This window comes from Psammomys obesus, unplaced genomic scaffold (assembly GCF_907164565.1).
Source record: "Psammomys obesus unplaced genomic scaffold, mPsaObe1.curated_primary_1811, whole genome shotgun sequence".
Taxonomy (NCBI): Eukaryota; Metazoa; Chordata; class Mammalia; order Rodentia; family Muridae; genus Psammomys; species Psammomys obesus.
In genome coordinates, this window is record NW_026593286.1 from 35,544,294 (window position 1) to 35,571,325 (window position 27,032).

The 27,032-nt window shown below is 42.3% G+C and overlaps 1 protein-coding gene across 1 annotated transcript in view; it reads left to right on the top strand.

Moving 5' to 3' along the window:
* Hecw2 (HECT, C2 and WW domain containing E3 ubiquitin protein ligase 2) overlaps nucleotides 1-27,032 on the top strand; it is a 158,041-nt gene that overhangs the window by 57,130 nt on the left and 73,879 nt on the right. The window contains exons 10-13 of the mRNA XM_055616959.1: nucleotides 4,540-4,690; nucleotides 5,332-5,435; nucleotides 5,911-6,035; nucleotides 15,144-15,329. Coding sequence (XP_055472934.1) covers nucleotides 4,540-4,690; nucleotides 5,332-5,435; nucleotides 5,911-6,035; nucleotides 15,144-15,329 — 566 coding nt within the window. The remainder of the gene's footprint in view (nucleotides 1-4,539; nucleotides 4,691-5,331; nucleotides 5,436-5,910; nucleotides 6,036-15,143; nucleotides 15,330-27,032) is intronic.

The following is a 27,032-nucleotide window of genomic DNA, read 5'->3' on the forward strand; positions in this document are numbered from 1 at the left end:
TTTTTTTTTGAGTTAATTTTGTATCCGGCCACTTTGCTGAAGGTGTTTATCAGCTGTAGGAGTTCCCTGGTAGAGTTTTTGGGGTCACTCATATATACTATCATATTATCTGCAAATAGTGATAATTTGACTTCTTCCTTTCCCATCTGTATCCCCTTGATCTCCTTCAACTGTCTTATTGCTCTAGCAAGGACTTCCAGCACTATGTTGAAGAGATATGGAGAGACTGGGCAGCCTTGTCTTGTCCCTGATTTCAGTGGGATTGCTTTAAGTTTCTCTCCATTCAGTTTGATGTTGGCTATAGGCTTGCTGTAAATCACCTTTACTATGTTTAGATATGTGCCTTGTATCCCTGATCTCTCCAGTACTTTAAACATGAATGGATGTTGGATTTTGTCAAATGCTTTTTCAGCATCTAGGGAGATTATCATGTGGTTTTTTTCTTTCAATTTGTTAATATGGTGGATCACATTGATGGATCTCCGTATATTGAACCGCCCCTGCATACCTGGGATGAAGCCTACTTGGTCATAGTGGATAATATCTTTGATGTGTTCTTGGATTCAGTTTGCAAGTATTTTGTTAAGTATTTTTGCATCAATGTTCATAAGGGAGATTGGCCGGAAATTCTCTTTCTTTGTTGAGTCTTTGTGAGGTTTAGGTACCAAGGTGACTGTAGCTTCATAGAATGAGTTTGGTAATGTCCCTTCTGTTTCTATTTTGTGGAATAGTTTGAAGAGAATTGGAGTTAGATCTTCTTTGAAGGTCTGGTAGAATTCTGCGCTGAAGCCATCTGGTCCTGGGCTTTTTTTGGATGGGAGACTTTTGATGACTGCTTCTATTTCTTTGGGGGATATAGGACTATTTAATTGATTTACCTGGTCCTGATTCAGCTTTGGTAAGTCAAATCGATCAAGAAAATTGTCCATTTCATTTAGGTTTTCAAATTTTGTTGAGTATAGACTTTTGAAGTAAGTCCTAATGATTGTTTGGATTTCCTCAGTGTCTGTAGTTATGTCCCCCTTTTCATTTCTGATTTGGTTGATTTGGGTGGTGTCTCTCTGCCTTTTAGTTAGCTTGGCTAAGGGTTTGTCGATCTTGTTGATTTTCTCAAAGAACCAGCTCTTGGTTTCATTGATTCTTTGAATTGTTTTATTTGTTTCTAATTGATTGATTTCAGCCCTGAGTTTGATTATTTCCAGCCGTCTACTCCTTTTTGGTGTGTCTGCTTCTTCTTTTTCTAGGGTTTTTAAGTGGGCCATTAAGTTGCTTGAATGAGCTGTTTCGAATTTCTTCTTGAAGGCACTTAGTGCTAAGAACCTCTTAGCACTGCTTTCATTGTGTCCCACAAGTTTGGGTATGTTGTGTCTTCATTTTCATTGAGTTCTAGAAAGGCTTTAATTTCTTTCTTTATTTCTTCCCTGACCCAGCTTTCATTTAGTAACAAGTTGTTCAGTTTCCATCTGTGTGTAGGCTTTTTGCTATTTCTGTTGTTGTTGAAGTCCAGCTTGATTCCATGGTGATCAGACAGGATACAAGGGATTATTTCAGTCTTCTTGTATCTGTTGAGGCTTGCTTTGTGACCAACTATATGGTCTATTTTGGAGAAGGTTCCATGAGGTGCTGAGAAGAAGGTAAATTCTTTTGTGTTTGGGTGTAAAGTTCTGTAAATGTCTGTGAGGTCCATTTGCTTCATGACCTCTGTCAGAGATATTGTTTGTTTGTTTAATTTCTGTTTTGTTGACCTGTCCTTTGTTGAGAGTGGGGTGTTGAAGTCTCCCACTATTAATGTGTGGGGATCTATATGTGGTTTAAATTTTATCAATGTTTCTTTTACAAATGTGGGTGCTCTTGTATTTGGGGCATAGATGTTCAGGATTGTGATGTCTTCCTGGTGGAATTTTCCCTTGATGAGTATGAAGTGTCCTTCCTCATCTCGTTTTATTAATTTTGGTTGAAAGTCTATTTTATCAGATATTAGAATGGCTACTCCTGCTTGTTTCTTGGGTCCATTTGCTTGGAAAGTCGTCCTCCAACCTTTTACCCTCAGGTAATGTCTATCTTTGTGTCTTAGGTGTGTTTCTTGTATGCAATAGATTGCTGGGTTTTGTTTACGTATCCATTCTGTTAATCTGTGTCTTTTTACTGGAGAGTTGAGTCCATTGATGTTGAGAGTGATTAATGACCAGTGGCTGTTAGATCCTTTGATATTGATGTTGGCTGTGTTCATAAGGTTGTGTGCTTGGTTGCTTTTTGTTTTGCTGTAGTAAGGTTAATTATTTCCTGTGTTTTCTTGACAGAAGCTAATTTTCTTGGGTTGTATTTTCCCTTCTAATGTCTTCTGTAATGCTGGATTTGTGTGTAGGTATTGTTGAAATTTGTTTTTGTCATTGAATATTTTGTTTTCTCCGTCTATGAGGACTGAGAGTTTTGCAGGGTATAGTAGCCTGGGTTGACATCTGTGTTCTCTTAGGGTCTGCATGATATCTGTCCAGGCCCTTCTGGCTTTCATAGTTTCTGTTGAAAAGTCAGGTGTGATTCTAATGGGTTTGCCATTATATGTTACTTGGCCTTTTTCCCTTGCAGCTTTTAGTATTTTTTCTTTGTTCTGTATACTTACTGTTTTGATTATTATGTGGCGGGAGGATTTTCTTTTCTGGTCAAATTTTTTGGGTGTTCTGTAGGCCTCATGTATCCTTATTGGCTTCTCCTTTAACTTGGGGAAATTTTCTTCAATGATTTTGTTGAAAATATTTTCTGGGCCTTGGAGAAGGGAGTCTTCTTTTTCCTCTATTCCTATTATTCTTAGATTTTGTCTTTTCATATTGTCTTGGATTTCTTGGGCGGTCTGTGTCAGGAATTTTTTTGGATTTAACATTTTCTTTGACAGATACGTCGATTTCTTCCATTGTATCTTCAACAGTTCTGTCCAGGAAAGTGGGAGGTGCACTCAGCAAGTCTCTGGGCCAGAAGCTGATTGCTCTGCTCTGGACCTGGAGAATGTGCACCTAGGTTGAGTTGGCGCCTGGGGGCACTGTTCTGGTCTGGAGGCTGGGTGCCTCACTCTGGACCAGAAGATGTGTGTCTCTGTCTGGGATGGCGGCTGCAGGCACCGCTCTCGTCCAGACGCTGTGGGTGCAGCCCTCTTGAAGGACCAGGGATTCCCACAGTTTTGACAGTCTAGCTAGGAATAACTGGTTGATCCTTGGCACAGTATCTGAGGGCTGCTGTAATGGCTCTCTGGTTTTGTAGGTCTGAGGATGCAGCTGTGTGTCCCAGTGCCCTAGGGGAACTCAATAATGGCGGCAGAGCACAGCGCTCCTGCCTGCACTAGAGTCTGCGTGAGTCCAGGAAGTGTTTTGGTGCTGGGTGTCCTAAGCGTTAGAGCTGCTGACCCCCTCCGCTGGGTGCTTCCTCCTGCCAGAGACACACAGTCTGGTGCCCTGGTGCCCTGGTGCCCACAGTTCTATCTGAGGCAGCGAATCAGGCGCGCAGGCAGGGCTCCCTGCAGGGAGCCCTGTGTCCCGGCTCTGGGTCCGGACTGGCTCTTGGGGCACCCGCGGAACCCGAGTCTTTTCCAGGGGATGTCTGGGTAACCTGAGGACGGTCCCAATTGTTTCCTGCTCCGTGGGGTTATCTCTCAACTGGAAAATCCAGTCTATGGTGTTGTGGGCCCACAGTTCAGTCTGGGACCGTGACCAGATTGCGCTGGCGGGTAGCTCTGGGCTGGCAACCAAGCGCCTGGCGGAACCGGGATCTCTTCCGCGGTTTAGCCGGGTGAGTTAAAGCTGATTGAATCCCCCACCGTGGGGTATCCTCTCACCTGTGAAACACAATCACTTGTGTTTTATGGCCGCGAGTTCTGATTGCTGGTCACTGTGCCGATCCTGCTGTGCTGCTGCTCAGAATGAGAGTCCTCCTGGCACCGCCATCTTGCCCCGCCCCTAACTTATCTTCTTAAGCCTCATATTTATCTACAGTTGGAAGGGGAAAAATGTCCTTTCTAGGACATTTTTGAAATGTGTGTATAATGATGCTGGTTGATCACTAAGAAGTGTGTGGATGAGTATTTAGCTGCTTTCCTTCCAAAATGTACATTTGCCATGCTTGTGTGTGAACACGCACTCGGAAGTTGCTGCTAAGCTGTGAGGGAAAGGCCTAAGGTAAAGAAGAGAGAAAAAGATAAAATTTGGGTGAACATTGAATATCAATACCATTTTTGATGCAAAACTACGAAAAGTATCACGGTAACAACTACATGTGCTTTTAAAACTGGGTGATGATAGTGAGCAGCGTGAAGGTGCATTTAGAAATTCTTTAAAAAATAGCTTTGTGTCATACGTGCTGCAGGACTTAATAACTAGTAACAACAGCTTCCCAAGTGGACTAGGGAGGAATGCTGAACTCCGCAGTGAGGAATGTGTTATTAGCCACAAATTATAGCATGTAAGAGAGAGAAACCTTGAGCTGAACTTAATGAACCACCCTCCTGGCCCAGCTCCTCCCCCTTACCCCTCTTGGTGCCTTCCTGCTCTTTAGACTGGGAGGCACGCATTGACAGCCACGGCAGGATATTCTACGTGGACCATGTAAACAGAACCACGACGTGGCAGCGGCCGACAGCTCCCCCTGCCCCACAGGTCCTGCAGAGATCCAACTCCATACAGCAAATGGAACAGCTGAACCGGCGGTGAGCATGGACCTTACGCTCTTCCTGCTGGCTTTTGTGGTTGGGCTTTTACATGGCACAGTGTAGAAGACGTGACTATTTCTTCTGACTTTGTTATCCTGTCGCTTAGCTCTATCTGTCATAGACTCCACTGGACTTCTCTTGGGAAAAGGAAAACAAAGCATAAACACACAGTTGCATTGTTGGGGAACTACAGAGAAAATAATCTTAATAATTCCTGTAGTCAGCCAAAAAAAGCATTGGATTTTGGTAAAGCAGACATACACATATAGGATTTGAAGTGAAACTCCTGACCTCTGGAATCTTCCCTTGCAATGCAGTTTTATCCATCTGACCTTCAAAGCATTCATTCTTTGTCAAAACCTAATTACTGTAGAACACAAACCTGCTCTTTCCTTCATTATAGATCACTTTTCTTTGGTTAAGGGACACAATTGCTGTAAGCTGTATTAATGTTTCAGGAGATTGTCTATGAATGGTGGAGCGTAGAGCCTCAACACATTGTCATGTATGCAACAAGTAGCCCTTAAGGTCAAGGATGGGCCCTGGGGAGGCAGCAGTTGGGGCTGGGAGGCCTGGAACTTCTGGGCTCTAAGGCAGCTTCAGGAGGCTGACATGTAATCCGAGGCTCATGCTTTTAGTTATCAGAGCATCCGCAGGACCATGACTAATGAGAGGCCTGAGGAAAACACCAGTGCTATCGATGGGGCAGGGGAGGAAGCCGACTTTCACCAAGCCAGCGCAGGTAAGAAAGAATCTTTGGCTGTAATCTCATAAATGTAGAAAAAGAACAAGGATTTCCAAGAAGTCAGCTTTTCCTTAAGAGTGTTTGCACTTTCCTAAGATATGATAAACAAAGTTAAAAAAGATCAAGATTAAAGAGAAGTATTTCCTATACTTAATCTTTTATGAGTTCTGAGAAAAGTATAACAAAACCAAATGGACTATACATCACCATAGTCTCTGAATCTATATCAAAATGGTACAATAGTCTGGCCATTTTTAAAAGCCGTGGATGTATTACAACATAGATAGCAACTAGAAATGATATCTAATATCATTTTAGTGTCATTAAAAATAATCAGGTTCATGCATGCTTTTTTTTTTTTTTTGCAAATTAAAAAAAATAGTTTTGGGAAGTTGAAGTCGTAGCAAATGATGTGCATTGCATACTGCTCGCATTGCCCAGTTCTGAAAGCTGCTATGGTCTGTCTGCTTAGACTTCCGGCGGGAGAACGTCCTGCCCCACTCTACCTCCAGATCCAGGCTCACGCTGCTGTTACAGTCGCCCCCTGTGAAGTTCCTCATCAGCCCAGAGTTCTTCACCGTGCTGCATTCTAACCCTGTGAGTAGCAAATCTGGGAGGAACGTTCTGGAAAGACAACAGGCCAAAGAAAGTGACCCTCCCTCATGCAATGATCACAGGAATCATGGGAGTGTTTCCTGAGTACTTAGAGTAGGCTGCCCTCTGTGTGAAGCCCGTTTCAACTGTCTTAGTACATGTGATAGACACCCAAAAATCAAAGAAACAAAAAACAAATACCTTTAGAACTGATTGGCTTCAGTTTCTAGCCGCCCAGGTCTTGGAACCTTTCCGCTGCTGCTTCCTGTCCTGGTGGCTCTTTGCTCTAGTCCAGGCTCCTCTCAGCTCACACCTGAAGAATGGATTCCGCCCGGCAGAACTTAGAGGCAATGTTTCATTTTAGACCGCTCCATATTTAGTTAAGACAGCCTTTCTCTAATTAACATCTTTAGCAAAGCCAATCCCTGAGCACCAGGAGCCTTGTGGAATGATGCGCTTGCTACAGTTTGATTGCACACCCCCCCCCCCCCCCCCGTGCACTTGCTGAAACCTAATCAACCTTGATGACATCCGATACATAACTCAGCAGTATGGAAAGCACAAGGTGGAGCCTCCCAACTAGAATTAGTGCCTCCTAAAGGCAGAATTGAAGGCAGCCCTGATACCCACTCAGAAAGGTACCATTCATGAAGGATATTAGCAGGACATCGCCTGACTCCAGATCCACCAAAATGATCCTGGACTTCATGCCCCCCCCCCCTCCGCAAAATTGTGGAAAATGAGTTTTTGCTGCTTAGAAGCCAATCAGTTCTAAAGGTATTTGTTTTTTGTTTCTTTGATTTTTGGGTGTCTAAGACAGTTGAAATGGGCTTCACACAGAGGACAGCCTACTCTAAGTACTCAGGAAACACTCCCATGATTCCTGTGATCATTGCATGAGGGAGGCACTAATTCTAGTTGGGAGGCTCCACCTTGTGCTTTCCATACTGCTGAGTTATGTATCGGATGTCATCAAGGTTGATTAGGTTTCAGCAAGTGCACGGGGGGGGGGGGGTATTGTGCAATCAAACTGTAGCAAGCGCATCATTCCACAAGGCTCCTGGTGCTCAGGGATTGGCTTTGCTAAAGATGTTAATTAGAGAAAGGCTGTCTTAACTAAATATGGAGCGGTCTAAAATGAAATATGGCCCTGAATAGTAACGAGCTCACATTAATAACTGATAATAAAAGGAAAGTTAGAATGAAGGGGAAAATGCTGATTGTGGCAAAACTTCTTGGGGAAATCAGACTGGACCAAAGGGAAAAGTAGATACCTGTCTGTATATTACTAGTTCCTGGTTACTGTTACGTGTTTACTGGTGTTTATGTGTTTCTATCTAACTTCATAAGTGTGTGAATTTGCATTTCATTATATCCTGGTTTACAGGTTTAGATAGGAATATAAAAGACTAGGGTGGAGGGCAAACACATAGCCTGGTGTTTGTCTTCACAGCTTGCAGGAAGACTTGGGCTTTTGCACATTTGCCAACTTTTTATTAGTTCCTGGTTGTATGCTAGGCACTGAGCCAAGTTCTAGGAACACATAGATGGCAGCACCTGTGGGCCTAGGAATCCCATCCTTGGAAACACATCCCAGCATTTTGGTGGTTGTGCAGTAGGGAGCAGCGGCACAGCGAGTGCGTAACTCCAGTGGGAGTGCACAGGGAAGGATCCATAGGTGGGAAGGCATTTGCAAAGCGTTCTGAAGGGTGAACAGGAACTTGCTCTAGACACACAGGCAAGAGCAGTCTAGCTGCAAGGAACAGGGTCTGTAAAGGAAGGTACTCGGGACTGCCTCCGCTGTGACCGTTACTACAGGTATCACTGAAGCTGGGTTGGTGGTGAGGTAGTCTCAAGCTGGCATGTGGAAAGCATGGAATACTGGAAGAGTCAGGCGTGGAGCTGAGAAGGAAGAAGAGAAAAAGACAGGGTACCTGAACTCAAACTTCTGAGTGGGATGATACGGTGGACAGCAGACTTTTGTACAAAGGGGAAGAAGCTAACATTTAGAATTGTCACAAGACGAACAAATGATCATGCTATAGAGAGGAGAAGGCTTTGGGCTTAGAGTCAGGTAACACACGGGAGTTTTTATTTTATGTTATTTGCTCATCCATTCTCTCTGTGTTTATTAAATTCCTGTTTTTTTTTTTTCCATGTAATGCTCTAGACTTGAGGGATAAAGTGGTAAACAAGACAGGCAAGTGAGATGTAGATAGCAGGAAAATGAATAAAAAGAAAATGTTGATGACAATGCAGTACGACAGGAGTTGGGGCAGAGGACAACCATCTCGGACTTCAGGAGTCGTGGGTCGCCAACAGGCATCTCCAAGGAACCACATCCATACGGTTGCAAAATGCCAAGGGACAGAGAGCAAAGCATCCTTACTAAGCAGAGCCATGCCTTGGCCACAGGAAGGAGTTCGACCTGCTAAACAGGAAGTTTAGAGAGCTGAACACGAATGCTGAATAGTGTTTACGTGATCTGGAGATAAACTTGGGATTTACATGAACTTTATTTTAAGTGCGTTTCTCCCATGGGAGTGACTGGGGTTTCTAAAAGTTCATCCTAGACGCTGTGCAGGGAATGGGTCTTGTGAGGCAGGCAAGTGGAAAGTCCCCGACCACACATAGATGTGGCTTGGACCAGCACATATCGCTAGACAGCGAGACAAGTAGAACTCCATGTGCTGTGTTCTTGGGGGGAAGCTAATGTTCCCGCTTCTCACCATTTGGAACACATAGAAGAAAAAGGCTTTCAGGGCCAGAGACAGAGCTCAGTTGGCTGAGTGCTCACTTGGTCTGCCCAGAGCTCTGGGTTCTAACCCAGTTGAACTGATTGTGGTGTAACTAACCCCAGTGGGAGGTAGAGGCAAGAGGTGGGTCCCAAGTTCATGGTTATAGTTGGCTTCCTAGCAAGCAGAAGCCGGCCAGGGTTACTCTAAACCCTATGATATGGGGGAGGAGTATGTGTGTGTGTTCATGTATGTGCATGTGGTTTTTTTTAAGTAAATGTGTCAATCTAGAGGAATGATACTGCATGATTTACAAATAACAGTAAGAAGGCTTTTGTTGTTTTTGCCACCCTTATTAATGTACGAAGCTATTGGAACAGGAATGCTTTGTGTTTATAAGTAAGATAGAAGTAAATCAGGAAAGCTGGACCCATGGACTCCTGCCCCTGAGGTCACTGCCTTTTTAGTTGCGCCAGGAAATATATTTCTTCCCTTTATATCTGTGAGCTGTTCCTGCGGCGGCAGCTCGATGTGATGTGTGATGGTTTGTTACTATGTTATCACCTCTATCAAGTTCTTTGGTCTACAAAACTTTCTTCTCTGTCAAGGGCCAGAAAATAGACACTTTAGGACAAGGACAGCATGCAGACCTGTGTAGCTGGAGGGCTTTAATCATACCGTGTTTGTAGTCCTTCAGGTGGCCTGTAATCTAGACACAGAACAATGAATCAAGCCCTGGTTTTTTGTTTGCTATTTTTGGCAGTGTAAATACCCCCTCACCCCTGTTGAGTTCAGACTACAAGTGACATCATGAAGTGGGGTCTTCTGACTTCTTGGCCTGAGCTGTCCGCTGCAAGCCCCTCCTGTCTGCAGTATCACTAAGCAGCTGATGAGCTGTGTTCCAAAGCTGCGTTTTTTAACTGGATAGGCTTTTTCAGATAAATGTTGGTTCCTTGCAGACCCTGGTCTAACAGGGCGGCAGCTAGTCCCAGGAATCTCTGTTATCCTTTAAGTAGTGAAGTAAAAATGGCCTCCACGCCTACTTCACAACTGAGGCCTGTAAGTTCTGGACACTGGCCCGCAGCAGCTCAGCTTAGGCTTTCTTGCTCAGTCTCTTTTCATGAGTTGCTAGCTTTCTCCATTCTACACTTGGGCATTATTTTAAAATTTGTTTTTCTGGGCAGCCCATCTGGAGTTAAAGGTTCCACTTTTTTCCCCCTTCTACCCAAACTGTACTCATTACTGGCTATAAAGATGTGCATGTCTATAAAGTTCAGCTTCTGTACGTTACGAAGTCTTCTTTTCTGCCTTATATTTGGCATAAATTAAAGTAGCTAGAATTTTTCTGAGTAAAGTCTTGAGGTATGGATAGGCCTGACCTCTTTTACAGGGACAGTTACTATTTTTTTTTTCTTATTTGGAGATTAATTGAAAATATTATAAAGTAAACTTTCTTGAAATTTTAATTTACTTTTTGTTTTTGTAGTTTTTGACCGAATTCTTTGTGGCATATAGCTGTTTCAGTAAATCCTTATTTACGTTATTGTAGATATCCAGCATTTAAAAGAAGTGTTGGTGTTTGAAAATCTCCTTGTTCCCTTTGTTAAAACAATTTGCAGAAAGAAGTTGTGTTGGAAGATAAGCATGGAAAACATACCTCACGCGGCAACAACTTACATAATAACTTATGCTGAGAAGCACAAACATAAACAGCCACGTAGTTGCCATCTCTGAAGGAAACCTGCCTTTCATTGCTTCTAGTTTGCGGTGTGGTAACTTTCAGGCAGTTTCTACCGCCCTCTGCTGGTTGAGATCAAATTTCTTCCAAAACTGCAAACTAACTCAAGATTTAGTTACTAGTGCCCAGTCTTTTAGAGTTGAGATGCCTGTGTTTGTCTAACTTATGTTTTACATAAGCACATTTAATTATCTGTAACAGAATGATATTTTCAATTTACGTGCTAAAATTATTACCCTGACTTAATAAGCTTTATTATTCATTCAATGATCTAAATTCCTTGGTACTTAATGAAGAAAAATGTTGTTTTAAAGTTTATAAATAGCATCTTAAACACACTCTTAAAAATGAAGAGCTACTGCTACTGTAGATGAACTGATAGTTCACAGGGTTTCTGCTAATACATGTAGGTTCGCCTTGTTATTCTTTAGGTAGGTGAAAACAATTTTATATTAAATTACTTAAAATCAAATTAAATAAAAATACTCTTAATGAAGAGTACTGTAGCATACAGGACTGTTTCCATAATTATCTGGCTTATTCTTGAACCAGTATTTCTTGCTTTTATTAATAGTGATTTTTGTTTAGTGAGTAAGGTACACCATCACTGAGATTTGCCCCTTATGAACACGAGAGGCATTTGCCATCAAGTCAGTGGTGTGATGTTCCAAATCTAAATTCAGAATACCTATGCTTGATGAAAATCTTCTAAATAAAAGGTATTATTCATTAGTAGTGTATTTAGTTGCGTTTTTTAAATTGACAGAATTAAGTGAAACTAGAACCAGCAATCCAGGAGCTTTGGCCACCACAACGTGAAAGAAAAACTTCAGTATCAATAAATCAAGAACTAGATTGTCACTTGCAGTTGCATTGTGGTTGATTACTAAGAACTGAGTGTTTCATATGTTGCTGCCAAACAGCCAAGGAAGCATTCCCTTTAACTTGTTTCAATATTTCTACTTCTAAAGCCTCAAACACATCACTGAGTACTGATTTCTTACTAGGAAGGTGGGCGAAATGGAAGGGGAGGCTGGGAAATGCATTTTTGGACTACAAAAGAAATAGCTAAAAAGGGTGTTTCTTGCCATCAAGGGAAACCAAAACTTTATGTTGGTCAGACATCATCTAAAGGTGAGTCATCTCCTGTTAACACCTGCTGCTTGCTTGAACACATTGGAGCCCACATCCAGGTTCCCAGTGAGATCCTCCTGTGTAGAGCCACGAGGCTGTGCCAGGAAATATGCAACATTCGCTCTTCTCTAACCTACTGTTACTTTGGAAAAGATATTTGATCCGTGTACCTAGCTAGAACCACTAACCCCAGAGGGGAAATGAAGAGCCCTCTTTCCTCTCAGAGCATGGCCTTGCCAAATGTCACTCTCCACCAGGATGCACTGATTCCGTCTGAGCCCACCTGCTGAGCGGCTCCTGACTGGATCATAGGCCTTACCCTAGCTCCGCTGGCTCTGCTAGTCTGTTCTGGCATGTTCCTCACTGTCGTGACTTGTCATTCTCCCTGTAATGGACCATCTCCTGCTTTTGAGTGCTCGGGTCTGTGTCCTCAGGGTTTCACACAGACAGAACTTAGCACATCGTTAATGACAGGTTAGGAGACCCTTCAGTAATAGGGAGTGGGCTACCAGCCCATGAGCTTCAAAGGCTGGAAGTAGAAAACAGTTTTACTACTGTGTTTTTCTGTTCTAGCATAGCTAAATTGGAATAACCCCACATAGTCTCTTAATTACATATATCGTGTATTTTATGATGACCTTTACCTCTTCAAAGCAATTTTATATCCTTTATTCTCCTGGTTTTGATCTTATTATGTTATGAAAAACTCATAAGGCTTATTACTACTCCTTCTCATAGCTGAGCAAATTGAGGCAAATGAGATTGTCTGTGTCACTCACTATAACTGTGACAACATAACTACGTAAACTGGTATATAAATATTTTTAAACTTTATATCTATAGCTCTATATGAATATGTATACACTATACATTTACACCTGTTTATTTATATATATATATATATATATATATATATATATATACACACACACACACACACACACACACAACAGTATATGTGCTATATGCTTACATGTATGTTCAAAAATACTTTATGAAAATGTAGCCATCTGGAGAGGTATCTTTAGACCCTGACAGTCATGGGGATGTTTTTTTGGTTTTTTTTTTTTTTTTTTTTCATAGACTTGAGAGGCTATGAATCTAAAGATTGTTTTCTACTTACTAATGAGAAAGAAAGAAAAAAATAATACTTCTTACACTTAATTTACTTTGATAGAGGTTTTTTTTCCAAGATCTGTCAAACCTGGCACTTTGTTAGATGTCTCACTGAGTGGGGAGGAGGAAGATAAAAGGATATAATTAATTATAAGAGCAAGGTAAGTTTCCCACGCTTAAGGAGCTATCCATCCACAGGGAATCACATCAAGCCCAAGGCTGGCATGGGTTCCTGACCCTAACTGCCACATCCTGCCACACTGAGTTCTGCTGCCTGTCCGCAGATGGGAGGGACTAGATTAGGAATCACTGTGTCCTGTCTGCTTGGCCATACCCACTTAGAACAATGGCGGGTGAATGATCTCTCAACGCAACCATCATGTAAACGTTTGTCCCCAGAGAGGCTTGTTGGAGAGTATGACTTGAAAACTCTTTGCCATAGCCACACTGACTGGTCTGGTGTCTGGTGTCTGGCACTGAAGCCTGCCACGGCCGTGTGCAAACATGAGGAACACAGCCAGTGCGGGAAGCATGTGCCTGCTGATGGCAGTGAAAACTTCAAGTTGGGGGTAACCACAGGATAAACTATTAGCTGGGCCAAGTTTCTAGGTGGCAACCTCTGTTAGGCCCCTCTGTTTTCACGGTATCGGTTTTCCCATGTTCTCGAGTTTCCTAAGCCCAGGCCTGTTTCGAAGCACTGAGGCTCTGGACCACACAACAGCCTCCAGCCAGCAAAAACAATTCTCTTTTAGACTGGCAGGTTGAAATATTTTAAGGTATTTGAAATTCTGGTTTAAGGATCTAAGATCTGAGATTGGTTCATTATGGCTGATCACACTCCCTCCCCTCTCCCTCTCCTTGTCTCCATCCCTCCCTCCTTCCTTCTTTCCCCTCTACATGAAAAATATTTTAAACCCAAAGCAAAAACAGACAAAAGCTAATCAAACTTTTTGTCAAGAACAGGAACTAACAAAAGCCAGTGACTTAAGCTAGCAAAGGTGTATTTCTCATTCCAAATCAGGTTACTAGGGTTCTCTGGATCCCAACACCCACCAGCCAGGCTGGGGAGTTCCCACTGTCTGTGCTTTCTACACCAAAGCGAGGAGCCGTCCATAGGGAGTCATGGTGGTTCGGTGGTTCGTAAATTCTGTGAGCTGAACGTGACTGCTCTCAGGGACCCTGGAGAGACTGCTTCACATGTATTCATCTCTTGTACTAACAACTACATAGTACTGGACACAACACAGGCAGTAAACGGGTATTACGCCGACGCTGTTTTCAGGTACACTTTGGACCGTCTTAGATGGGAAGAAATAACAAAGCCCACGAAGAAAAGCCTGAAAAGCCGGAGACTCAATCATTCCTAGTACCTCGGGGATGCTGAAAATGAAGGGACCCGGAAGCCCGTTCGCTCTGTTAGTGAAGAGTACAGTCCCAGGGTGGAGCATACACAGCCTAGTCGACTTCCGGGATACCGAGTCAAGAACATAGGTCTCACTGAGTTGCTCTCTCTCTGCTGCTGAGCCCATGTGTGAGCCCGTGCACTTGTTGAATACCTGGTGTGGGGGCAGTCCGTGACATACGCTGATTATGCAGTCTTTGATAGCGAGCTGAAAGTGTAGGTTTATGGCAAGACAATCGCTTTTTTTTTTTTTTTTTTGAATGTTGCAGAGTGGTATTTTATTAAACTCACATTGTAATCAGTGCAGCTGTGTGTGTATCAGCAAAGGGTGAGGGGTAAACATGAAAACCAAACAGCAAGGTCTGGCCTCTAAGCTGTTCTCACTATACTCCCATTCCTTGAGCGTCTGCTCCTACCGCAGGGCGTTGACATGAGTGTCTCTGTCTGCTGTGGTCTCCATGGATGTGACAGACAGTGAGAAGAACTCAACTTGTCAGTGTGTGTGCTTCTCATGTTCAGACACAGAGCATGTGTTTTCCATGCAGCTTGGCCCTTAACACTGCTCTGTACTGTCTGACCTCTGACCAGTGACCAAAAGCTGAAAAGTGACCAGTGGTCAAAAGCTGAAGGGAGAACAGGCTGTTGGGGTTCACTGTCAGGTGGCATCTCGACCCCCAACATCACATACTCGTGGTTGTGTATTTTGCTAAAGCCAACCCTGAGGCCTAATGTGCCATGTGAAAGAAATGCCACAGCACGCTTGTTCTTTAGAAAGCTAGGAACCAATGCTAAGAGGGCTTCACTTTCTACAGTTTCTGTATGTTCAAGTCACTTTACTCTTCTGGCTGTTTCCGTCTGTGGGTTTGTATTATTGTGAAGCCTGTGTACATGGTTTACATACTATGAGAGGACTGATCTCATGTAGTAGTTACCGTGCTGTGGCCTACATAGGCCGGCTAACAGTCACTCTCCTTTCTTTCCCCCAGAGTGCCTACCGCATGTTTACAAACAACACGTGTTTGAAGCACATGATCACCAAAGTCCGGCGGGACACCCACCACTTTGAGCGCTATCAGCATAACAGGGACCTCGTGGGATTCCTCAACATGTTTGCAAACAAGCAGCTGGAGCTACCGAGGGGCTGGGAGATGAAACACGATCATCAGGGCAAGGTAACGTGAGCGAGCTGTCCTAGTGAGCCGCTGGCTGTGGCTGCTCTGTCCCAGGGAGGGCATCTCCTCATCAGCACAAACCTGCACGGGCAGCTTGTTACTACAATCCCCAAGGCCTACGATTGGAAGTAGGTGTGGTGGAAGCCATGTGTCCCTGGACATTCTACTATCTGCTCTCTCTTACCATTTTCCACTGACTAGAGAAAAGAATTCTTAGGCAACACATCTCCTGAGTGGCGTAGCTTGTGTTGTAGACACTTGACTAAAAAGTGGTGGCATTGTTTCAAGAGGGGGCTAGGAATCACTGAGCCATTGAGCCGGACACTGGCCAAGTCTGAGCCTCAGCCATGGTTCAGACCCCTGGCCTGTTTGTCCCTTGAACAACTCCCCAGTTTATGATGAGAAGCACATAAAGACTAGAGTAATAATGACATCTGCACTTCCTGTGTAGATGGGTAAACCAGAAAGCCCAGTTATAATCAGGAAGTCGTACAGGGCTAGGAAGTCCGAATAAGAAAGCTAGTTTAGTTAGAAGGTATCCCCTAGTGAACATTTTGTTTTTACGTGACATTTGCTTGACACCTGCTGTGAGCCAGGGACTTTTAAGGTCTTGATAGATAAACAGAGGCTTCTTACATCACAAGGAAGCAGCATTGTTGGTGCCACACCTTAAAGAGGGGAATCCCAGAACCGTAATAGCTCGGCAACCTGACCACCATTGCCAAGACAGGCTATAGCTGAGCTGTGCTGTGCCTCAGACCATCTGCTTCCACGAGGCCTGCTCTTGACTGTGACATATTTTCTAAATTTTGCATCACCACTTCAGTTTCCCTGTCCACATGAAGTATTGGTATATAAAATGGTGGTTCTCAACCTTCCTAATGCTGCAGTCCTTTAATACAGTTCCTCATGTCATGGTGACCCCAACCATAAAATTAGTTTCATTGCTACTTCATAACTGTAATTTTGCTACTATTATCAATCGTAATGCAATTACCTACGTTTTCTGATGGTCTTAGACAATGCTGTGAAAGAGTCATTCGACCCCAAAGGGATTTAAAGGGATTAAAATGTCCATAACAATTTGAGCTATTTTTGCAAAGCCAATCATTTTTGAACACCTATACGAAGCAGATGAGCCATTCACTTCAGAGGCATGCTGTTCATAGAAAAGAGACAGACAAGGGGCAAATAAATACTCTGTGTACCAAGAGGTGATTAATACCATACTGCAAAATTGAAGCAGAGGACAGAGTCTGTGGAAAGATAGGAAGGGGGAATGGTTTATATAGGTGGTTTGGGGAGTCTTCATGATAGAAGGCTGAAAGACGGGAGGTGTGAACTCTACAAGGGAAGAACATTCAGGGCAAACGGCCATGTAACATGTGCGGTACATGCTGCTTTCCCATAGTACCCTCTAACAGTACAGGAACCCGTTCCTATTCTCAGACTCAGATCCCAGCAACCTTACCAAAGAGCCTCTTGCAGAGAGTCAAAGTAGTTGCTATCAAGACATTTGTTTTAACACAAGAAAGAACTCACGGATTCATTAGACCACTGACTTGATATTTCTGCAGGGCTGTTTAACAAGTCTCATTCCTGAACAAGAGTTTTTATCAGTGGCAAGCATGAATTGAGAAGAGAGAGATGTGTTGTGATGATGTCCCTGGTTAAAAGACAGTGAGTCAAAGTCATGACAGGAGACTGTGGAGGCGGAAGCAGGGAGAGCAGAGAGGATGCGGCATTGCTGCAGTTGAGTCTGCTTCAGTAGACTGAACGGATGCTCAGCAACCACTTAGGCTAACCAAGGCTCTGTAATTAAAGCCAGGTATAGTGGCTCACACCTGTAATCTCCCTGCTTGGCAGGCTGAACAGGATTGGCATGAGTTACATGAGGCCTGGGCTACATGGCGAGTTCAAGACAAGGTTAGGATACATAGCAAGACCCTATCTCAAACACACACACACACACACACACACACACACACACACACACACACACACACATTTAATGAGTGACAGGCTTGGGTAGGCAATGTTCTCTTCCTTTGAATAGTATTGGTGAGCGGGTGGATGGCTGTCTTCTCCAATTATTGTGCCGAGAGCAAGAACTTGCCTGGAGGAAGTCCTCATCTGCCTTGTGGTGCAGTTGTTAGTGTGTCCTGGCTTCCCTAGCAGATTGACGCTTTTTTTATTTATGGCTGGGTCACTCTCCTATCCCACTGCACTCATTGGAGAAGCTTCTGAAGACAAGCATCACCCATGGTCTCCTAGAGTCATCTTCACTTTGCAAGAAGCAAGAATCTCCCAGGTTTCATTCCTGTGCCCACCCCTCCCTTCTCCTTTCTCAATAGCTCTTTCCATTGGCCCCATCTTTTTCCCCTTTATTTTTTATTTTATGTGTACGGTTAATTTGTCTGCACTTATCTCTGTGATCCATGTGCATGAAGGCCTCAGGTCCCCTGGAATTAGAGTTACAGAGTGTCTTAAGCTCCTGTGTGGATGCTGGGAATCAAACCAGGATCCTTGGGAAGAGCAACCATCACTCTATACCACTGAGCTATCTCATAAGCCCTTCACCTGAGTGCTTTTAATTAATTCATAGCTTGTCTTGGATTCCTTACATTATTTGTTTGTGATGAGCTTCAGGTGTCTAATTTTAGAAGAGATTGTGGTGTGTGTGTGTGTGTGTGTGTGTGTGTGTGTGTGTGTGTGTAATTTTTAATTAAATGACTGTGAGATTTCATGGGAACATAGTTCTAGTTTGCTATAGAAGTTATAAGGTGAGACCCACTTTTGAAGTCACAGGAAGGGAAGGGAATGGCATAAGAGCAGGGCTAGAGAACAATGGTTAAGAGCAGTGGCTGCTCTCCCAGAGGCCCCTGGTTCAATATGGCAGCTTACACTCTCCATAACGCTGGTTCCAGGGAAGTCCAACATGCTCTTCTTACCTTCTCAGGTACCAAACACATGCTTCACGTACATGCATAGTGCACATACCTGCAGCAAACGCTCATAAAACCTGGAGTAAAATAAATCAATACATAATTTTAACGATTAACAATAAAAAATAAGAATATCACATTAAATTCTGCACTGGGTTGAGGGGGAGAATATAGAGAATATATCAAATACTGATGTAGAAGCATACACTGATATATCAACTTTAGAAATAGTCTGGGAGTTTCTGAACAGATTAAGCGAGTAGCTGCCGTGTAAGTGACAGTTCTACATATATACCCACGGGAAATGAAACCCCCACATAAAAACATACATTTGAACATTCACAACTGTGTGACTCATAAAAACCAGAAGTTAGAAATAAGCCAAATGTGCGTCAATGAATAAATAAAATACAGTAGCTTGATCACTGGAACATCACTTGATACTACAAAGGAATGAAATCGATAATTTTATGGCATGCCACAACAGTTATGAACTTTGAAAATGCTTTGCTAAGGGGGGAGGAACCTACTCAAAAGGTGACATATTGTGACAAACCCAGAACAGGCAACTGCAGAGAGACAGAAAGTAGATTATTGGCTGCCTGGAGAGGTAGTAAGTGATGCTAGGGGCATAGGACTTCATTTGGGGGAAAATTATGGTAAAATTAGATAGTGGTCATAGTTGTGCTATGTCTGCTTCCCTGTGTCTACACTAAAAGAGTAAAACAGATGCATTAACTGAATGAGTTGTGTGGTATCTAAATTCAGCAGCAGTAAAACTGGTTTTTACTATGAATAGACTTTTAATTAAAAGGTGAAAATTCCCATTTTAGAACTTAGAATCTCTAGAGTTAGGTTTTCTTGATCTCTGAGGTTAGGTTACATGGTTCTAAACTGATTTAATATCAAGTATGTAGTGCTCTTAGTCTATTTTAAGTACTTTAATAAACAGAAATTTATTACTGACAATTATGGAGGCTGAGACGTTTAAGCTTGTTTGAACAAGTGCTGATCACATTCATGAGGGTCCCATTCTTGTCACCTAATCACCTCCCAAAAACTCTGTTTCCCAAGGCTGTCACTTTGTGGACATGCCGATGGGGTGTGGAAAGGCACAAATAAGCTATAGTGTTAATGCTTTTCTTTCTGATCTCTGTTTCATTTGGAGGAGTCTCTGTTAAAATTCCACTATCACGTTTGGTTTAGTTGTATTTTATTGTTCTCTCCTTAATTATTTTAATTTTCTTACCACGAAGCTGCCAATCCAAGTTTAGTTTTATAAGCAATTGGCCTTTCAAGACTGTGTGTTGAACATCTGTATACATCTGTTAAATTTAGGACTCAGGATTTTCCCCTAACACAGGAATATATTCTCCTCCAAACCCTACACTACGGGCATTAAACCCAGGGCCTAGTACACACCGGGCTAACAGTCTATGACTGAGCTGTATCCTGCCTGTCTCAGCTTCTACTTTTTCTGATTTTTGAGATGAATTCTGTAAAGGTGGATGAGGCTGGCCTTGAATTCAGCCTTAGTTAGTCCAGTCAGGTCTTGACTTTGGGACCCTCCCGCTTTAGACTCCCTAGTGCTGGGTCTATGAGAGTTTGTATGCCATGATCCCCAGGGCAAAGATCTCATTTGGAGTGAAGCATAAACAAAGAAAGGGAATTAGCATTAGTAAGTTGCAGGCTTGGGTGTTCAGTGTTCTCTTCCCCGGTGTCACTGGTGAGCAAGCAGATGACTGTCTTCTCAAACTGTTGTGCCAAGAGCAAAGACTTGCCTGGGGAGGCCCTCATGTGTGGTACAGTTATTAACATATGCCGGCTTCCTTAGCAGAAGATCCCCTCATGAGGCTTATTTGTGTCTGGTTAGTTTTATTTATTTTTTTCTTGATTTTTTTATAATCATAGTTTTTAAGCTTTGACACTTTCAGGAATATGAAAATAAAGGGCAATTTGAGATCCGAGTAGCCATGCTGATAAAAGTTTTATTATTTATGATGTGCATCTGGTAGTATTAAAATATGACTTATTTAAAATGCCTGGTTCTTGGATGAGCTTAGTCACCCTGAGAAGGGATAACATTTCTAGAAAACAAAAACGTGCCTTCTTAGGGAAAACAATTAATTTTAAATACCTTAGATTTTTTTTTTCCCTCAGTGTTTTGTTTTGCTTTGTTTTGGGTTTGCAGTGGTTAATTCGATGGATTTGAGAAAACTATGTTGAATTTGGAGGATTCTTGCATCGGCCTCCATGAACCTTGGTTTTCTTTGGTGTGAGGGTTTGTACCTGTGCTGTCTAGCTCTGAGAGCTGTGGCTAGCACCGAGTCTTACTCGGTTAGATGGCAAGGCCTACGGCTCATACACCATCAGGCTCGGTAGTGAAGTTTCAGAAGATACCACCATGTCGGAATGTTCACAAGCCTTCAGGAGTTATTACATTTGGGGGCAGCGGCGATAGAAAACACAAACATCCGCAAAATGAACTGGTGGCTGCACCCTGACCCCAGAGCCGGGTGGGTGCTGCCACCTGGCTCCAGCCATGTGCAGATCTGGACAGACCAGGAATTGCAATACACGTATGTAAACAGACTGATAAATTTGGAATTTTATGAAAGTAATGATAATTTACTCATGAATGCGTTCTTACCTGCTCAGTGAGTGCTTAGTGGCTACCAAAGGGCACTTTAGGCTTAACATTCCCGTCTTGTTCTTTTCTCCCTGAGGACCCCCTGTCTCCCTTTACCTTGGGATGGCCTTTCAAGGTAGGGTCTGTTCCCATTGTTTTGTTTTGGTCCTGTGTATTATTCTTGGCCACTGAAGGACAGTCTGTCTTGGAATGTTTGCTTCTGCCTCAAGCCTGCAGAATAACCCATGGGATTCCCTTTTTCTCTGTCAGGGTGGCTACCCTTGTAGTGTGTCTTTTCCTCTCAGGAACCATGGCTTCTTACTCTGGTGGCTGAGTCTTCCTTATCAACCATGCTCTTTGAAGCGGGTTTTTAAAAATATTTTTCCAATGCAAGTAGCTTTGAACTGGAACTTGGGTGAGATGCATACCATTGTACAGAAGGGTGGTGGGCTTCTGAATAAGGGAGCCAGACATACCTCCTCTAGGCACTGCCATTTAACCATTTAACCCTGATTTCCCGACTTCAGATGACTATGAATATGTGGCAGGCAGCTAGCAAGGCTCAGAGGTTAAGATGTCTAGTGCCAAACCTGATGACCTGAGTTCAATCCTTGGGCTCTACATGATAGAATAAAAAACCCAACAACAGCAAGTTATCACATGACCTTCACATATATGCCTATGCTCGCACACACACATGCACACACACACAATCCTAGATAAAATGCAATAAACAATGTTTTAGAAGTTTCATGTCACAATACTGGTCTAGGTTCTGCAAGAGTCCCTATTAGGGTAGCCTGCTTATGGTATGGAATACATGGAAATTTTTCCTAGTAAAAGTGGTATTTGAGCTGATTTTTAAAAGTAAAAAGGGAAAAAATAGGAATGGGGAAGACAAATCCAAAGGGGAGACACAAGTACACATGTCTGGTTCCCATGAAGAGGTAGCCGGCAGATTTTAACTGACTCGTGCTTGTGCCATGAAGTCTATGGAGCTGGTACACAGGGCTAAGACTAACACAGTGTGCTCCAAATGACAAAAGCGGGCAGAGTTTCCTACTCCTTCTTTACATAATGGGCCTAGGAAAAGCATTTTTCTGTTCCCTTTTCAGATGTTGAATATAGAATGGCTTTTTTTCTTCATTTCTTTTTTTGTACTTGCAAACAGAATTAACTAACACAAGATATTTCCCCCAAGGTATTTTACCTGTGCCTAAATTGAAATACTAAGAAACTTCAAACTTTAAAATCGTTGTATCATAAACTTCATGTTTTTAAAATAAAAACTTAAAGCAGTAATAATAATTTTTGCAAAAAGTTTTTTCCATAGTTTGTTGTGTTTTCCCCTCCAAAAGTCATATGTTATGTTATCTCTCAAGCTGACCTCTATCCAAGCATTTTAATTCTGAGAGTGACATTGGAAGTTTTCGATTCAGAATGATCTAAACACCCACTTTCGGTGACCACCAATGCTGCAGTTGTGGTTTTGAGGATGAATCTGAGAACAAAATAAACATTTTCCTGGTGGAAGTCACTAAAATCTGAGAGGCTTCTTGTTTGACCAGAGACCTCCAAACTGTAGAGTTGTGTCAGTTGTCCCAGGATTGACCTTGGTTTCCATCCTACATCAGACCAATGGTCATTATTTACTGGGTCAAATTCTATTCCACTCAGCGAGTAAAAGACAGCTTAATATGTACACTACCCCCACATGGATTCCAATCAAAAGTCCTTTCAGAATATAAGCTCTACTTTGCAAAATATAGGGTGGTTGTTTTATTTTTCTTTATTTTTGTCTTATCTACTTGACTGAACTTGTTGCTTTTGTGGCATATCTCGTTAGTTGTTTTTCCACAAGTAACTTTGTGGAACATCCTGACAAAACCGACCCAAGATATGCAGCAATTCAGAAGGAGACAGAACGGAGCTCTGAATATATAGATGGTTCACTGTTTGTAAGGGCCCCTTATCTAATTTTTCAGTGGTAAAAGATATCAAGTCAAAAAACCCACAGGGAGACAAATATGATCAAAGTATGTTAGATACAGTTACTAAAAGATCACAATCAACTCATTATTTTGTTTAATTAATATAAGCTAATAATGAACTTCTGTTGTATAAAAACACAAATATATATATATATATTTGCATATATTGCAAACAGCAACTAAGAGTGGCGTTCTGGGGCTGTGTGCCATTTTGAGTGAGGTAATTGAGCAGATTTGGGCTTTGTGGATACTTCTGAGTAAAATGCTAAGTTCTTAGAACATGGAAGGAATCACCCAAGTCAGTAGAAACGAACTTTGCTTTCCCTCTTGCTAAGTTATCCTCTTGACTTGCATGGGAATTTTAAAAGTATGTTGTTCATTTTTTTTTACAGCAGTACCTCTCTTTTCCGTGGAAAATGTGTTGATTTGGAGAAGTCCAGTTTTAGTCTTCTGCAGTGATGAGAGATAGCAAAATAACAGGAGCTGTGCCCGTCTACAGAGTGGACAGTGGGGTGTTGGGAAGACAGCCTTGTGCTTGTCTTTGTTACATGGTCCTTTTCTATACATTCCTGGTTTGGCAAATAGTAACTGAAAACAATTTCAAGCCTCTTCGGTTTAGATTTGTTGAGCCTGAGGTTGGTATTTCTTCATAAATACAGATGGCTTTTTCTTTGCTTAAAATAACAGAAGTTTAAAAAAAAAAAAAGAAAGAGAGAGAGAAAGAAAAAAAGAATTGTGTAAAGAAAGAAATGTGTTTTGTTTGGCCTTCCTAAAATACCACTTGGCTCCAACCACCCATATTTCTTGGCTGTGACTGTGCCCTGAAGCTGTGAAAGGGGAGACGTTTTTTAAAATGAGGCTTGAATTTGCATGTTTGCATGCCTTTCAGTTTTTGTGTTGTTAGTCTTACTTGGCCCAGCACTGTAAAGCTTGCGTGAATTTCCTTAACGAAACTCAACGGTAGGGCATGGTCTCGGTTAAAATGTGCACTGTGAGCAGCTAATTTGAAAAGGACTTAGTCCTTCAGATGACTGCTTTTTAAATGAAGTTTCAGACAATTACGTGTCAGATACTCATAAGTAATCGCCGGCTATTCAAAAGTTGTGACATGAAAGTGACCCAAATTTTTGTAAAAGGGACCAGGTCAGCCTCATTGCTCATTTGAACTAGTTAGCATTCCCTGTGGAAAGTGATCCACTTTTCTCCAATCTAATTGAAGTATGTCACCAGTGGAGCTGGCCACCCTGCAAGCTGCACTGTGATTTTTCATGCTTCATCTGTGTTTGCTTACTCATGATGGGCCTGAAGACAAAACCCAGGCCCATTTCACGTTAAAGCAACCTACATTTTCACAACTTGATGGTGACCTGAGTTCACCCCTTTTACAAACATAAAGCAAAAATGCAAACGAAAGCCATCCCGGGTCACATGAAGGACCCCCAAGTAGAGCCAAAACACATGCAGAGAAGTTGCTCCTGGGTGCTGTTTCCTGTTAGTGCCCTAGATCTGTGGTATTGATAGAGATTTTCAAGACCTTCCCTCTCAAGCACTGGAGCCTGGAAAAACACGTGTGAACAATATACACACTCCATCTGACTCTGGAAGAGAATCCTTTGTGGAGTCCACAGAGCACCCGCTTCCTGCCCAGGGCCATGCCTCCAACCTGTTAGCAGTGAGAACTGGACAGGCTGCTGGATAAGTAGTGGTCTTTTCAGCTGGCAACAGGAGAAAAGCCACGTGCTGTTCGAGGCTATGATTCTCAGCCCAGTCCAGGGCATACTTAAATGCTTTTTTAAAACTGAAAAGCAAGAAGAACACAGTACATAAGAGAATACGATAGGAAGAGAGCAGAGTAGAAGGAGAAGAGGGGAGATATGAAAAGGAGAGAGGGAGAGGGAGTGCCCAGTAGATTATGGATACAGATGAAGAGTGGGTTCAAGTCCAGGCTTTGTAAGTTCCCAACTGTTTCTTTCCATCTTCTGCTTATCCATTTCCATTGTTTTGGTGTGCTGGCTGTTACATCTTTATGTCAGAGAGCAGGATGGACAGAAGGCCCACCTGTATCCCTAATACGGAAGCATCCTACCAGTGACATAGTCCACTTAGGCTCAGACCCTCAGATGCAAGGAGGCTGAAAGAACTGCTTTCGGTGGTTCTCAAAGGGCCTTTGTGGTTAGTTGGTTTTCCATACTTGTGCATGGACTGTAGCAAGAAACTTTTGACTGTGAAGAAAAGCCTTAGAAATGAAAACTGTTATTCATGATAATATTAGTAACTCATATTTAAAATGCCACAGAAGTTGTGTTTAAAAATATATATGAACCTACTCATTAGCTTGTGAGTAATATAGACATGATACCATAGTTTAATAGGAAAAAAAAGAAGAAATGGAAATTTAAAAATTGGAGGCAGTTTGCCCAAAATTACATTAGCAGTGAGTGGCCGGGCATCCTTCTCTGGGTCCCAAGGATTTGGTAATTACTTCTCTTCCTATGTCCAATGTTTTAGTCTGATAGCTTATTCATATCTGTAATTTGAGTTTCAAAACTTCCCCTATGCTTTTACCTTCTTTAGTTTCTCATACCTGATGCTTCATATATCCCTTTCATTCTTTCTAATTTTTTTCACATCTTTAATTGTTTTTGCATTGTTAATAGATTATAGCTCCTGGTTGGTAGCATGAGCTGTCACATACTTTGGTTGGGGGCACTTCGTTTGGAGCACTTATTTATTAGATGCCTGTCTTCTCCCAGGTCAGTCCTAAAAGCTATTGAGGATGACAGGGTGAATAAGAAATCGTCCCTTCCCTCAAGGCGTTTACATAATTCTTTAGAGAATGGCTTTTAAACAAGCTTGTTAACATCAAATTAGGTTCTGACACTGTATGCAAATCAGCATTGACCTACATGCAGACACCCATTTGTGCTTATAATTACGAGTGCATCATGGTGTCTCTAATCGCCGCCCATCTCTTGAGAGCATTCCTAAGGCGCCACATAATTAGGCAGTACTATTTTAGCACTTTTTGTATTTTTCCTTAAATAATATAATACTTTATATATATATATTATATATAATATTTCCCCTATATGTTTGTAATAAAATCTTCTTAATATTAATTTATAAAAAAAAGAGACTTGGCGATAACATATGCTTTTTAAAGGCAGGAGTTAAATGTGCTTGTTTGTAAAACTGATTGCCACTTCATGACATTTTTAATAAGGTCAGGAATAATGAACAGGTATGTTAGAAAGCTAAATAAGGTGGAGGCTGGCATGAAATTTGAGGCCAGAGCCTGTCAGTACAAGGCTATGAAGGTCTGTCACTCACATACTTTTCACAGCTTTGAAAAAAAGAACACTTTATCTCTTAGGTTGAGGAGGACCTACTCAGTGTCTGTATTTAAAAATCCCATAGTGTGAACAGGGACTGGAAACATTCTTGGTCTGCCATTTTTCTGCTTTGTTTTGTGATACTTTGATTTTTAGGAACTGGAAAAACTAGCAAACATTTTGGGATGACATAGAGACAGTGGATAACCATCAGAAACTTTGTTTTAGAGTAGTGATGTCATCAAAGTGCTGAGAAGAAACCACCGTCTAAAAGGTTTGAGGGATAAAGGTGTTCAGAGATAAGAACAACTGAGAAGCCAATGGTACTTACATAAAACGAGGCCCTGAAATAGCAGAGTGGTGTTCAGGCTAGGAGGGGACAGGGAGAGGACGGGACGCTGGGAAAAGAGTCGAGTAGTTGATGCATTAGAAAAGGAAGAAGTCATCGATGGCAAAGTTTCGGATGCTTATTTTAATAACCAGGTGTGGGAGGAGCCCAAGAGCACCAGTTAAGGGGAGTCCAAATGCCCCCTTTGCTCATTGTTATGATTGCTGTTTTGTTTTGAAACGGTGCCTCCCTGTGTATCCCAGGGTAGCGTCCCCTTAGGATGCTTTGGCTCCCACAGTCAGAATGCGAGGATGACAGGCATGTGCCACCACACCCAGGTCCAAACGTCCATCCTCAGGCATCCTTCTAGGATCACTTCTCTGATGAAGTGTAATGTACCTTCCTGTGTCCTTCATGCTGGAGCCAGGCTAAGGGTGCCTTTCTCTAGTCTCCAAGGATTGGAAATTATGAGAAAATG